Here is a 15,119-nt window from a genome sequence, read left to right on the forward strand (position 1 = left end):
AATGCTGGAAAGCATTCAGTAAAATTCAACATTCTTTAGGAGAAAAACCCTCAACAAATTAAGTATAGAAATAACATACCTTAATACAATAAAGGGCAAATATGAGAAGTCCACAGCTAACATTAGAATGAATGGGGAAAGCTGAAAGTCTTTCCACTAAGATCTGGAAGAAATCAAGGATGCTCAGTTTTACCAGTTATTCAACATAGTACTGCAAGTCTTACCTAGAGGAATTAGGCAAGAGAAAGAAAGAAAGGACATCAAAATTGAAAAGAAATCAAATAATCCTTATTTGCAGAGGATATAATCTTGTTATTTAGAAAAAAACAAAAATTCCACACACAAAAAAAAACTCTTAGAACTTATAAACCAATTTAGCAAAGTTGCAGACACAAAATCAACATGAAAATAAAGAGCACTTATACATGCCGACAGCAAACAATCTGGAAAAGAAATCAAGAAAGTCCCATGTATAATTGTTACAAAAAAATTAAAAGAGAAAGGACTCTGAATATTTCATTCTGAGGACTACCTAATTAAGAAAAAATTAAAATACCTAAGAATAAATTTAACCAAAAAAGTAAAAGATCTCTACAAAGAAAAATAAAAAACACTGATGAAAGAAATAGAAGAGGACACAAAAAACTATCAAGGGAAAGACATCCCATGCTCACAGATCGGAAAAATTAATAATGCTAAATTGTCTCTACTACCCAAAGTGATCGATAGATTGAATGCAATCCCTATAAAAATACCAAGTACAGTCTTCATAGTAAAAGAAAAAGAATTCTAAAATTTATATGGAATCACAAAAGACCCCAAATAGCTAAAACAATCCTGAGCAAAAATAACAAAGCTGGAGGCATCATACTACCTGATTTCAAATTATACTACAAAGCTACAGTAACTAAAACAGCATAGTACTTGAATAAAACCAAATACATACACTAATAGCAAACCCAGAAAGAAATCCATGCATTTACAGTCAACTCATTTTCAACAATGGCACCAAAAATATATATGGGAAAAGGATCTTTTCTTTACTTAAAAAACAGTTCTGGAAAAACTGGACATCCATATGTATAAGAACTAAACTAGATTCCAATCTTTCAACATGTGTAAAAATAAACTAAAAATGGATTAAAGACATTTGTAAGAACTTTAACTATGAAACTACTAGAAGAAAACATTGGGAAAATACTATAGGACATTAGTCTAGGCAAAGATTTTTTGGGTAAGACCTCAAAAGCACAGGCAACAAATGCAAAAACAGACAAATGGGATCATGCCAAGCTAAAAAGCTTTTGCATAGCAAAAGAAACAAGAAAGTGAAGTAACAACTTACAGAATGGGAAAATGTATTTATAAACTATTTGCCTAATAAGGGATTAATAATCAGAACATATAAGGAACTCAAATATTTAACACCATAGCAAATAACAAACAAACAGAAAACTGTGCTCTCTGTAGAAAGCTTACAGTAGTCAGCAGAGCACCTAAGGAGTCAGAGACAGTGCCTATGGCTGAGCATTTTAAAGAAGCAGATGTCTTATCTGCCTGGTTTATCTTAAAAAAACTCATGCATCTGAAATGTGGCTATGTCTGCTGCCTCCAGTTCATCAAATCACTGCAGAAGGAGCTCCACAGGGAGGTTTTCCTGTGTCACTTCTGCCTTGTGTTCTCTCTAAAGAAACACATTAGGCCAACTGCCAAGCTGGGGGACCTGGTTTCCAGATCAAGAAACTAGAGGCCCAACTGAGATTTATTCTACAGATGAACCCAAGGATGAGGAAGTTCCAAATACATATCACCTTGGATGTGGACACAGCTAACAAACATCTCATCATCCACCTGGGAATGTCCAAGTGGTTACTTTAGAAAGAATAGGGAACAACATGCAGAGATTCAACTATGCATTATATGTCCTGGGCCCTCATCAGTTCAATTCTGGCTGTCATTACTAGAAAGTGAATATGAACAGAAGCAAAAAATGGGATGTGGGAATTTGCAAAGAATCAGTTAATTGGGGAGGGGAAATCCTACTGTCTTCAAAACTTGGTTTCTGGACTGTGGATTTGAGAAAAGGATAGCTCTTCTCTGCCAGCACTACGCTCTGACTGATCTCTGAGTAAGCCAGTGGTTACACTAAGTGGAGATTATCCTGGATATGGATATTGGAGTAATTTTCCATTAGTGATAGATCCCGTATCTTTACATTCACTAACATTTCTGCTGCAGAGGCATTATGTCTAATTTCTATGCATGCAGACACACATGAACAGAAGCAACTAATGATGATCAGTGGTACATGAGTATTTGCCCTGTGATGAAATCAGGCATTGTCAGTTCTCCAGTTCATCCTATGCAAGAGAAAAACACAAAACCATCTACAGGAAGTTAAGGCGTGCTCATAACCAAAGCTAAGAACTTTTCTGCTTGGTACACATGGCACAAAGGTAGAAGAAAAATACTGGTCATTTAATAAATTAAAAACACTAATTATATTAATTAGGAAAAATATATAACAAATCTAAAGTAGTGTTATGATGTTTCTTTGGGACTTATTTTTTTTTCTATTCTGGTAAATATTTTGAATTTTCAAATAAAAAATCATCCCCCACACACACAGAAAGATCAACAAAAGACCAGAAGGAATAAATGCTTTGGGAGACTGAAGCAGGATGACTGCTTGAACCCAGTAGTTTTTTAAAACTCACGTGGGCAACATAGTGAGACTCCATCTCTAAGAAAAAAAATAATTAATAAATGCTGGTGAGAATGCAATGAAAAGGCAAGACTTGCACACTGTTGGTGAGCATATAAAGTAGGCTAGCCAGTATGGAAAAGTGTATGGGGGGGTTCCTGAAAAAAACTAAAAATATAACTAACATATGACCCAGCAATCTCACTACTACTGACTATACAACTAAAAAAAAAAAAAGGAAATCTGTATACTGAAGAAATATTTGCACTCCCATGTATATTGCAGCACTATTCACCATAGTGAAGGTATGGACTCAACCTAAGTAACCATAAACAGATGAATGAATAAAGAAAATATGAATTACATACACAATGTATTATTACCCAGCCATAAAAATGAATGAAATCCTGTATTTTACAGCAATATGAATAAAATGAAAGGTCATTATGTTAAGTGAAATAAGCCAGGCACAGAAATATAAATACATGGGTCATTATGAAAGTTTTGAGATACAAAAAAAAAAATCAAGAAACATAAAATGTGTGCAGACAAAAACAAATGAAGCTTTGCCAGCAACACCAATAAGCCGAGCAAGCTGAAACTTGCATGGGTGAATCAGAAAGGATGCTGTTGATTGTGTTTCTTACAAGTAAAACAAAGGACCATAACACAGTCTACCTCAAAACTTTGGTAGTATTCCACGCATCGTATTTTCTACTCACACATGGGAGCTAAAATAATGGATCTCGTGGAGGTAGAGTAGAATGGCAGTTACCAGAAACTGAGAAGGGAAGGAGCAGGGAGGAAGAGAAGTTGGTTAATGGGTACAAAACTACAATTAGAAGGAATAAGTTCTAGAATTTGAAAGTACAGTGAGAAAATTATGATTAATAATAATTTATTATATAATTCAAAATGGTGGAAAAAAAAAAGAATTGAAATGTTCCCAACACAAAGAAAGAAAGATGTTTGGTGACAGATATCCCAATTACCCTGACTTGATACACACTGTACACATGTATCAAAATATCAACTATACCCCTACAAATGTACAAGTATGATATTTCATTTTTTTTTTTTTTTTTCGAGAGAGTCTCAAGCTGTCACCCTGGGTAGAGTGCCCTAGCAACACAGCTCACAGCAACCTCAAACTCCTGGGCTTAAGTGATTCTCTTGCTCAGCCTCCCAAGCAGCTGGAACTACAAGAGCCCACCACAATGCCAGGCTATTTTTTGGTTGTAGTTGTCATTGTTGCTTGGCAGGCCCGGGCTGGATTCAAACCCACCAGCTCCAGTGTATGTGGCTGGCACCCTAGCTGCTGAGCTACAGGCATGGAGCCTGACATTTCAATTTTTAAAATGCCAATTAAAAATATCAAAGAAGGTGGCGCTCATAGCTCATACACCCAGGCTGGCGGGTTCGAATCCGGCCTGGGCCAACTAAACAACTATGACAACTGCAACAAAAAAATCTGGGTGTTGTAGCAGCAGCCTGTAGGTCTAGCTTCTTGGGAGGCTGAGACAAGAGAATCGCTTAAGCCCAAGAGTTTGAAGTTGCTGTGAGCTGTGACAGCACAGCACTCTACCAAGGGTGACAGAGTAAAACTCTGTCTCAAAAAAAAAAATCAAAGAAATGAAAAAAGGCTTCAAAACGATAATCTAAACTTTCTTTCTTTCTTTTTTGAGACAGAGTCTCACTCTGTTATTCCAGGCTAGAGTGTGGTGGCATCAGCCTCACTCACAGACTCCTAGGTTCAAACGATCCTCCTGCTTCAGCCTCCAAAATAGCTGGAACTACAGGTGCCTACCACAATACCCAGCTAATTTTTCTTTCTTCTTTTTCTTTTCTTTTTTTTAGTACAGGCAGGGTTTCGCTCTTACTCAGGCTGGTCTTGAACGCCTAAGCTCAAGTGATCCTCCAGCCTTGACCTCCCAGAGTACAGTGCTAGGATTACATGTATGAGCCACCGTGCCCAGCGTCAATGTCTACTTTCAAAACTAGAAAAAGAAGAGCAAGGAGAACACAAATAAAGTTAACAGAGAAAATATATCACAAAAAATGAAACCCAAGGCTTTTTGAAGATCAATTAAATTGAAAAAATGCCAGCAAGAATGACAAAAAAGACACAAATTACTAGTAATAAGAATGAAAATGGAGATAATAGGGGAATTCTATAAACAATTCTATACCCATAAATTCGACAACTTAATGGACCAGTTCCTTGAAAGATACACACTGTAAAAACTTACCCAAACTCTTTCCCCCCTTTATATTACTACACTTGACTAGTCTTAAATGAATGAATAATAAAAAATAAACTCATCCAAGATGAAATAGATAACATGAAAACCGTATATATAGTAAAAAAAAAAAAAAATCTACAGTTAAATCCTGAAAAAGAAATCTTAAGTCATTCAAAGTGTCTATTTAAAGACATTTTAAATATAGGGGATGTATGAATGGCAAACACATGGAAGGAAACTTGTTTAACATCATTAGCTATTAGTAGAGCCATTAAAAGAGAAATCATTATACACTTATTAGGATGACTGAAATAAATGTATTAACAATACCAAGTGCTGACAAGTTTGCAGAGCAACTGCAACTCTCATATGTTGCTAACAGGAATGTAAAATGGCACAACCACCTGGGCAAACAGTTGGCAGTTTCTCATCAAGTTAAAACACCCACTGCCTTTACTGTCCATGAATCCCAGTCTGAGATATTTTCCCTAGAAAAATGAAAACTCACATTGAGACAAAAACCTATACATGAATATTTGCAGCAGTTCTATTCATAACTCATAACTCTATTCTATCTATTTTTCCAAACTGGAAATAACTCAAATGTCCCTCATATCTGTATACAGGAATACTACTAAACAATAAAATAGAACAAGTTGTTGATATACAACAACATAAATGTACAGAATTAAAGGCATTATGCTGAGTAAAAGATGTCAGTGTCAAAATATTACATACTGCATTGCATGACATTCTAGCAACACAGTGATGGAGAGGATACCAGTAGCTGCCCAGGGAGGGATGAGTAGAAAGAGTATGACTACAAAGGGATTAGTAACATAAGGGAATTTAGGGGGTGATCAAAGTGTTCTGTATCCTCATTATGGTGGTGGCAAAAATCTAAACGTGTATACAAAGAAAGTCAATTTTACTTCAGGTTAATTTTAAAACATAAAATTTAAACACTCAACTTTATCAAAAGTAGATTGAAAATAAATCAACAGAGTTTTAACTCAAGACGTTAAAAACAAAGAACAAAGAACATTAGAAAATAAAATAAAATAATATCAGAAATCAAGAAAAATGTAAACAAACACCAAATGATCAATAAAACCAAAAAAACTAGTTTTTAAAAAGATCAGTAAACAAACTAGACAAATAATTGTTAAAAACCATGACCAAGTACAACTAATTTCAAGGGAATGTCAATTTAAAATCAGTAATTCTAATCATTACATTAACAAATTAACATAGGAAAACAAATTGTTGTCAAGATGCCAAAAAAAATTATTTGATAAAACCTAATACCACTCTTGATTAAAAAAAGAAACCTTTCAAAACTAAAGATAGTGACTCCTCTGAAATTTCTGAGAATAGCCTATCAGAGACTTACAAAAACCTACCTGTTGAGTGGAGAAACATTGGCAGCACTACCTTTGAAGTTTCAAACATCACAAGGATGCCTCCTATCACCATTATGATTCAACATCATAATAAAACTAGGAAGAGCTAGAGATATGAATACTGAAAAGAAAATGGATGTTATAGGCTCAACTGTATCCCCTCTAAAGTTCCTATGTGGAAGCCCTAACCCATAGTATTCAGAATGTGACTATATTTGGACATAGGACCTTTATAGAAATAATTTAAGTTAAAATGAGACCCTGGATTAGGGTAGGCCCTAATCCAATCTGACTGGTAACCTTATAAGAGGAGGCAATTAGGCTGGGTTTGGTGGCTCACACCTGTAATTCTAGTACTCTAGGAGGCCAAGGTGGATGGATCACTTGCGCTCAAGAGTTTGACACCAGCCTGAGCAAGAGCTAGATCCCATCTCTAAAAATAGCCAGGCATTGTGGTGAGCTCCTGTAGTTCCAGCTGAGGCAGGAAGTTCACTTGAGCTCACGAGTTTGAGGTTGCTGTGAGTTATACCATATCACTCTACAGAGGTAACAAAGTAAGACTCTCAAAAAAAAAAAAAAAAAAAAAAAGAGGCAATTAGGATCCACAGACATTAGAGGCATGTGTACACCATGTGAAGAGGCAGCAAGAGGGAGACCATCTGCAAGCCAGGGAAAAATCCCTTAGGAGAAACAAATCCTGCCAGCATCTTCACTTTAAGACACTCAGCCTCAAGAAATATAAAAAGCAGAAGTAGCAATGGCACCTGAGTCCAGGGCTTAAAGTTACAGAGGATCCACTAATGCTGGGTGCAAATGCCAATGGCTCTGATCGGGCAAGGATTATTATTAAGACAAAATCACATAGATTTTGTGAGATATGCCCCTAATCTCTTTTTCTTAAATGCCCTATTATTTTTAGTGTACAATTTTTCAGGACACAAAAGGTTTTTCAGGAATGTATACATTCCATATAGCAGAAAGACCTCTGATGAAAGATGTCAGTGTCCATAAATTAACCTACAAATGCCTTGTAATCCTAATAAAATGGAATTTGACAAGCTGATTTTAAAACTCATCTGGAATAGAAAAGGATGAATAGCCTCGAAATTTTGGAAAAATTAGGCCTCTCCTTGTTAAATTGCCTTTCCAGTGTTGCTGGGCAAAGTAGAGGCTGTTTCTTCTGTAAGAACTGATTAAACGAGGTCCAGGTGTCTTGACTGTAGGTCAATGTGACTGACTGTTGAAGGTAGGGTGGGTGTCCAAGGGAACTTGGGAAGTCTCTGAGACCAGTCGTGGCTTAGTTCAGAGATAAGCATTTTGCTGAGCATCTGTGCTCTCCTCAGTTCCAAAGCAAGGTCTGCAGAGGAGATGTGCTCTACCAGAAACAAGGCCTATATTAACTAACCTACATGGTATTATCACAGGAATAGACAAATTGATTTATTGAATGGAATAATAATATACAACATATAATACCATGTACTGGACAATGTTTTAAGTGTTTTATATGTCATTTATTTAACTCTCCCAACAACCAATGAGGTAGGTACTCTTACCACAGAAAGGCATAGTGAAGTTAACTAGCACGCTCAAGGTCCAAAGCTATTAAGACACAGAACTGGGAATATAGTAGAAAAATAAATCCACATATATGTAGGAATTTAGCTTATGACAAAGTTGGAACTTAAAACCTGGGGATAATGATAAACTAGTCAATAAATGGTATTGGGGCAAAAAGACCATCCACATGGAAAAAAAATAAATTCCCAATTCATAAAACTTAATTCTAGATAAGTAGTTAAAATTTTACCTCTTATACAAGCTTTTTTTTTTTTTTTATTGTTGGGGATTCATTGAGGGTACAATAAGCCAGTTACACTGATTGCAATTGTTAGGTAAAGTCCCTCTTGCAATCATGTCTTGCCCCCATAATCTCTTATACAAGCTTTAAGTAAAAATACAAGGCCTGCCTACTCAAAATATAAAATACAAAAAAATATAAAGATAACTATGCAAAACTTAAAATATTCTACATGCTAGAAAGCACCATAAGTGTTCACTTCGGGAGCACATATACTAAAATTAGAAAGCACCATAAATAAAATTAAAATAGTCTGAAAGAAAATAGTTTTTAAAAATCCAGAATATACAAAAAAACAACAAATCTAGAATATATATAAAGAACTCCTACCAATCAATAAGAAAAACAAATATCCCAATAGAAAAATGGATGAAAGATTAAATTCACAGAAAAGGAATAAAGAAGAATCAATAAACACATAAAACAGAGATACCATATTTTGCCAGGGAATTGGCAAAAATTAAAAAGTCTAACAGCACCCATCACTAGTAAGACTATGGGGAAAGAGGTATTTCTCAAACATTGCTCATATACTAGCCCTTTTGGAGGGAAATTTGGGCCTATTTATTAACATTTGCTTACATATACCCTTCAACCCAATAGATCTATTTACCATAGAGAAATATTAACTGGCACACAGGCACAAAAGGTACAAGAAATATAGTCTAGCAAGGGGGAGGGGAAAAGAAAAAGGGGGAAGGCAATTGGCAGGATCTCACCTAATGTGCACAATGTGAAAGTGTACAGAACACCTCCTAGATGAAGAGCTCTACTACAACTTGAACTTTGCCTTGGAAATAAGAACAATGTAACCTAAAAATTTGTACCCTCATATTAATTTGAAATAAAAAAAAATTATACAAGGATACAAGAATTTTCATTGCAGCATTGTTAGTAAAAGTAAAAACTCAGACAACCTAAAAGTCCATCAGTAGGAAATGAATAAACATATGATATATATTTATGCTATAGAATACTATGTAGATTAGACCTCTGTGTATTGAACAAGTAGATCTCTATGAACTGATGTTGAAAGACAGCTAAACAAACTGCTGAACCATAAACACTAAATGAAATTATACCTCTACCTATATGTCTACACATGGGTGTAAATGCAACAAAATAAAAGGTATACATCAAACTCATAACAAAGATTATCTTTGGACTCAGAGAAGGAAGAATGTTAGTCAAAAGGAATTTTTGCTTTCTCTCTCTTTTTCCAATTTTGGCCAATGAACATTAACTGTTATTTTGTTCTTCTTTTAAAATCATATTCAAATGTGTGAAAAAAATAATAATATTCAAATAAACACCCACATTAGTCACCTATATTATACAAAAAAGTGCTTTATACATTGCAGTACTCAATAAATCTTGATTTTAAAAAAGTCTTCTTTTAAATGTAAAAATTACACTGAAAGGTCATTAAATACCTTTGCAAGGTATAAAAACTGCCTGACACAGAACACAAATGATACAGGTCATGGAAGTAAAATAGGTAAGAGGAAAAATAAGTCACCAGCAGTGAAGGTTGAATAGTACTAAAAAATAGATGATAGCTAATTATAACAGCTACCATTTTTTGAGGGCTTCCCACGAAAAAGAAACTGTGCCAGATGCTCTGTGGAGGCATAATCTCTAATTCTTATATAAACCGGTGAGATATCCCCATTTTACAGATTAGAAAAGTACGGCTCAGAGAAACTAAAGTATCAGGTCTAAGGCCAGACCTCTGTTCACTACAGGCTGTTCTCTATTGGGACTAAGGGTTGAGACTAAGACTGAGGGGACCCCTTCTGGCCTGGACCCACAAGCTTAGCTGCCCTTACTATACTCTGCATCCTTGAAGCATGCTCCCAAGCTGTCCTGTTCATCCAGACTGGCGTTCTCCTCCTCTTCGCTCTCAGGTCTCCAGTATGCTGGCCGCTTGATGGGTCGCTTCCCTGGGGTACGCTGGGAAGCAGGACTATTAGACACTGTGCCCAGCCCACTGCTGGAGCTCCCACTGCTTCGGTCCTGCCCTCCGGTCCACCAGGCCTGCAGGCTGGAGGTAGCTGGTGAGGATGATGAGGACTGCAGGTTGGCCATACACAGCATGCCCTGGATGGCCTCCTGAGTACTGGGAGAAGCTGGGGCTTCACTGCAAGGAATAGAGGAAAAATGCTGATAGTTTCTCTAGTTCTCAGTGGAAATCAGTCATCAAAATACTCAGGGAGGAGGGATACCAACTGTAGGGATCAGGGTGGGAGGAAGGGGACAACCATCCAATGTGAGAAACTAGAAGTCAAGCTAAAGGAGGATAGTATCAGATTGTTTTCATGAAAAGCCAGTCTTTCTTGCCTTAAAGTCTCTCTCCACAGATAGCAGGCAAGATGGCAAAAAAGGGGTCACATCTACTGCCTTATTCACCCATGATGCTGTTTCTTTTTTTAACAGTTCTCCTTCCATGACCCTTCTAGCCCCTCTTACAACTTCCAAAGTGTCCAAAATTAATTCCCCTTGACATCTATACATCCTATCACTGTCAAATCTTAAGTTCCTTAGGACAGATTTAACACCTACTTTATTTTTCAGTCCAAATGCCCTGGATAATTCTTTGTCCCTTTAAATGGCTCAATAAGTATCGTCTTATTGGCTAACCTAGTCTCTTGGGCGAGAGGCCAATGTGGTCTGATAGAACGAAAAGGGGAAATCAAAGACAATACTCACGTGAGGGCAGCATAATCAGGTCCCCCCACCTGCCTGCTGGCCTTGAGTAGATCAAGAATTCCACCAGCTCCACTCCCATTCCCAAGATTGCCTTCAACCCCTTCTACCATGTCCTCATCTGTTGTATAGTCCTCCTGTTGGAGAGAGACCATATCATCTTAACTGCCCAAGGTTTGTCCTGATACTATTATCTTCTGAGCACCACGTATAGACCAAGTATTAAACAGAATGTTCATTCTTTCATCTTAATCTCCACAGTATCTTAGTGAAGTAGGTATTATAATGCTCATTTTACAGATTAGAAAACTAAGGTTCAGTGAAGTTAAATAACTCACAAAAGGTCACATCAGATACTCTAAATCACGATATTCTTTCTGCTACATCACACTGCTTTTTATTCTACTCTGTACTAAGGGATTTTTAAAACATTTCATCTAAGTTGTAATCTTCTATTTATATGCTCAGCAACACTTAGCATACGATCTTTCACTTAATAAATGCAGGGTGTCCCAAAGTTGCACCATATATAGAGAAACTGGGAAACTACAGCTAACTGTACCTTTATGTACAAAATATTCATTACAAAATATTCTTTATGTGTTGGCCACCTGTTTCTAAAATGGTGATTTTAGGGGTAAAGTGTGGGACACTGTATTTTGAGAATTGAATGCATAGGTTGTCTTTCTACCTTATCCAACTAAAATGATAATCTATCTTCTGTCTTAGTGACCAGAATGAGAAGAAGGCTAGACACAGGGTAGGCTCATACCTCAATGTCAAACTCAACTTCTCCTGGTTCACGAACTCGGTTGGGGTCAGAGCAAGGTTTCGCACGGGGCAATTTCCGAGGAAATTCTAGAAAACAATAGAAAGCACTTATTATGAAGCTAAGATTAGTATTTGAACCAAATACCCAAAGGAAGGAAAATAAGATTAATATTACTGGAAATAATGACCACAGATTACTGATTTAGAAACTTTAGGAATCAGCCGATAAATAAATCTCTAGAACAGGCGTCCTCAAACTGCGGCCCACGGGCCACATGAAGAGGTGTGAATTGTATTTGTTCCCGTTTTGTTTTTTACTTCAAAATAAGATATGTGCAGTGTGCATAGGAATTTGTTCACATATATATATTTTTAAACTATAGTCCAGCCCTCCAACGGTCGAGGGTCAGTGAATTGGCCCCCTGTTTAAAAAGTTGGAGGATGCCTGCTCTAGAACAAAGGAAACAGTGGAGTCCTATAAAGTCTAGTAAATCAAAATATCAACAAGCTCAGGTCTTGAGTTTATAAAGGGAGCCAAAAACAAATGCAAATGGCAGGGAAGGAAAAAGAAAGAACAGAGACACACTTGGTCTTATTATCAGGGTTGCCTTTTCCTTTCCCAATCTTTCGTCAATCTGCAGCTCATCATCTGAATCCAAGTCAAATTCATCTTCCATCACCTGTTCTGCTACCATCCTAGTCCTGTCTGCCTTCTTTGCAAACTTGGCTCGACGAGACTTGGATAAGCTCTTCACCCTCTTGGTACTAGAGAAAAAGGAAAGAAAAACATAAAAACTAAATAGTCACACATAATATTGTTAAGATGGTAATTTCCCCCACATTGGTCTACAGAGTCAATGCAATCCCAATCCTAATCAAAATCCAGCTAGCTCTTCTGTAAAAATTGACAAGCTGATGGCATAAGGTACATGGACATGCAAAAGATCTAACACAGTCAAAACAATTTTGAAAAAGAACAAAGTTGGAGGGCTTATACTAATCAATTTCAAAACTCACTCTAAATCTATGGTAATCAAGGCAGTGTGATATTGGCATAAGGACAGACATAAGATTGGGGAACAGAACTGTAAGTCTCAAATAAATCCTTAAATTTATGATCAACAGATTTTTGACAAAGAGGTCAAGGTAGTTCAGTGGAGGAAACGATGGTCCTTTCAACAAATGGTGCTGAGACAAGTGGACATTCACATGCAAAGAAATAAATGTGGACCCTTACCTTACATAATACACAAAAATTAACTCAAAATGCATCATGGATCTAAAACCTAAAATGATAAAACTTCTAGAAGAAAATACAGAAAAATATTTTTGTGACGTAGGATTAGGTAAAATTAAAAACTTTTCCAAACATCTTTCCAAAAGGAATGTATTAATTTGCATTCCCACCAGCAGTGTAGAAGTGTTCCCTTTTCTCCACATCCATGCCAACATCGCTGGTCTTGGGATTTTGTGGTATGGGCTAATCCTACTGGAGTTAGATGGTATTTCAAGGTAGTTTTGATTTGCATTTCTCTGATGATTAAAGATGATGAGCATTTTTTCATATGTCTGTAAGCCGTGTGCCTGTCTTCTTCAGAGAAGTTTCTCTTCAAGTCCCTTGCCCAGCCTGAGATGGGATCACTTGTTCTTTTCTTGCTTATACGTTTGAGTTCTCTGTGGATTCTTAATTCCTCTACTAGGTATATACTCAGAAGACCAAAAATCACATTATAACAAAGATATCTGTACCAGAATGTTTATTGCAGCCCAATTCACAACTGCTAAGTCATGGAAAAAGCCCAAGTGCCCATCAATCCACGAATGGATCAATAAATTGTGGTATATGTATACCATGGAATATTAAGCAGTTTTAAAGAAAGATGGAGACTTTATCTCTTTCATGTATACATGGATGGAGCTGGAACATATTCTTCTTAGTAAAGTATCTCAAGAATGGAAGAAAAGGTATCCAATGTACTCAGTCCTACTATGAAATTAATTTATGGCTTTCATAGGAAAGCTAAAACCCAGTTATAACCTAAGAATATGGGGAAGGGAGAGAGGGAGGGGAGGGAGGGGGGAGGTTGGGCAGAGGGAGGGTGATTGGTGGAATTACACCTGCGGTGCATCTTACAAGGGTACATGTGAAATTTAGTGAATGCAGAATATGATTGTCTTAACACAATAATTGAGAAAATACCAGGAATGTTATGTTAACCAGTGTGATGAAAATGTGTCGAACTGTTTATAAAACCAGTGTATGGTGTCCCATGATCATATTACTGTACACAACTATGATCTAATACTAATAAAAAATAAATTAATTAAATTAAAAAAATTAAAAACTTTTATGCTCCAAAGAAACCATTAAGGAAAAAAAATAAACCATTAAGGGCGGTGCTTGTGGCTCAAAGGAGTAGAGTGCCGGCCCCATATGCTGGAGGTGGCAGGTTCAAACCCAGCCCTGGCCAAAAACTGCAAAAAAATAAAATAAAATAAAATAATAAAATAAAATAAAAAATAAAATAAAATAAAATAAACCATTAAGAAAATGAAAAGACAATGCACAGACTGAAAGAAAATATTTGCAAATCATTTATCTCACAAAGGATTTGTATCTAGATCAATTAAAGAACTCTTAGAAGTCAATAATATGTAAAATAAAAATATGCCATTTTAAAAACAAGCAAACACTCCAGGCACAGAGGTTCACACCTATAATCCTGGTACTTTACAAGGCCAAAGCAGGAGGTTTGCTTGAGGCCAGGAGTTTGAAACCAGCCTGAGTAAGAGTGAGACCCCATAAAAAATGGAAAAATTAGCCAGGAATGGTAACCTGTAGTTCCAGCTACTCAGGAGGCTGAAGCAGGAGTTTAAACTCAGGAGTTTGCTTGTGAGCTATGATGATATCACTATACCCTAGCCCAGGCTACAGAATGAGACCCTGTCTTAAACAACAACAAAAAAAAAGACAAGCAGAAAGTCTGAATGGACATTTCTCTGGAGATTACATACAAAGGACTAATAATCACACAAAAAGATACTCAACATCTTAGCTATTAGGGAAATGCAAATCAAAACCATACTGCCATTTATGACAATATAGATCAACCTGGAAGACTATATGTATATATATATGTGTGTGTGTGTGTGTGTGTGTGTATATATATATATATATATATATTTAGAGAGAGAGAGAGAGAGTGTGAAAGAAAGCCAGATACAAGAAAAGAAAATACTGTATGATCTCACTTATAAGTAGAATCTAAAAAAGTCACTCATAGAAACAAAGAGTAATGTTTGTCAGGAGAAGCGGGATGGAGTACAAAATTTTAGTTACACAGGATGAATAAGTTCTAGAAATATAATAAACAGCAAGGTGACTACAGTTAATACTGTATTATACACTTGAAATTTCTGAAAGTATATCT

General features: G+C 36.3%; 1 protein-coding gene across 9 annotated transcripts in view; it reads right to left on the reverse strand.

The window, feature by feature from the left end:
- Nucleotides 1-15,119, reverse strand: part of PHF8 (PHD finger protein 8) — a 143,515-nt gene that overhangs the window by 64,457 nt on the left and 63,939 nt on the right. For all 9 annotated transcript variants that reach the window (XM_053579259.1, XM_053579256.1, XM_053579260.1 and 6 more), the window contains 4 exons: nucleotides 12,275-12,453; nucleotides 11,690-11,775; nucleotides 10,921-11,054; nucleotides 10,041-10,351 (listed from right to left, as the gene is read on the reverse strand). In XM_053579259.1, coding sequence (XP_053435234.1) covers nucleotides 10,041-10,351; nucleotides 10,921-11,054; nucleotides 11,690-11,775; nucleotides 12,275-12,453 — 710 coding nt within the window. The remainder of the gene's footprint in view (nucleotides 1-10,040; nucleotides 10,352-10,920; nucleotides 11,055-11,689; nucleotides 11,776-12,274; nucleotides 12,454-15,119) is intronic.

The sequence above is a fragment of the Nycticebus coucang genome, chromosome X (genome assembly GCF_027406575.1).
Source record: "Nycticebus coucang isolate mNycCou1 chromosome X, mNycCou1.pri, whole genome shotgun sequence".
Taxonomy (NCBI): Eukaryota; Metazoa; Chordata; class Mammalia; order Primates; family Lorisidae; genus Nycticebus; species Nycticebus coucang.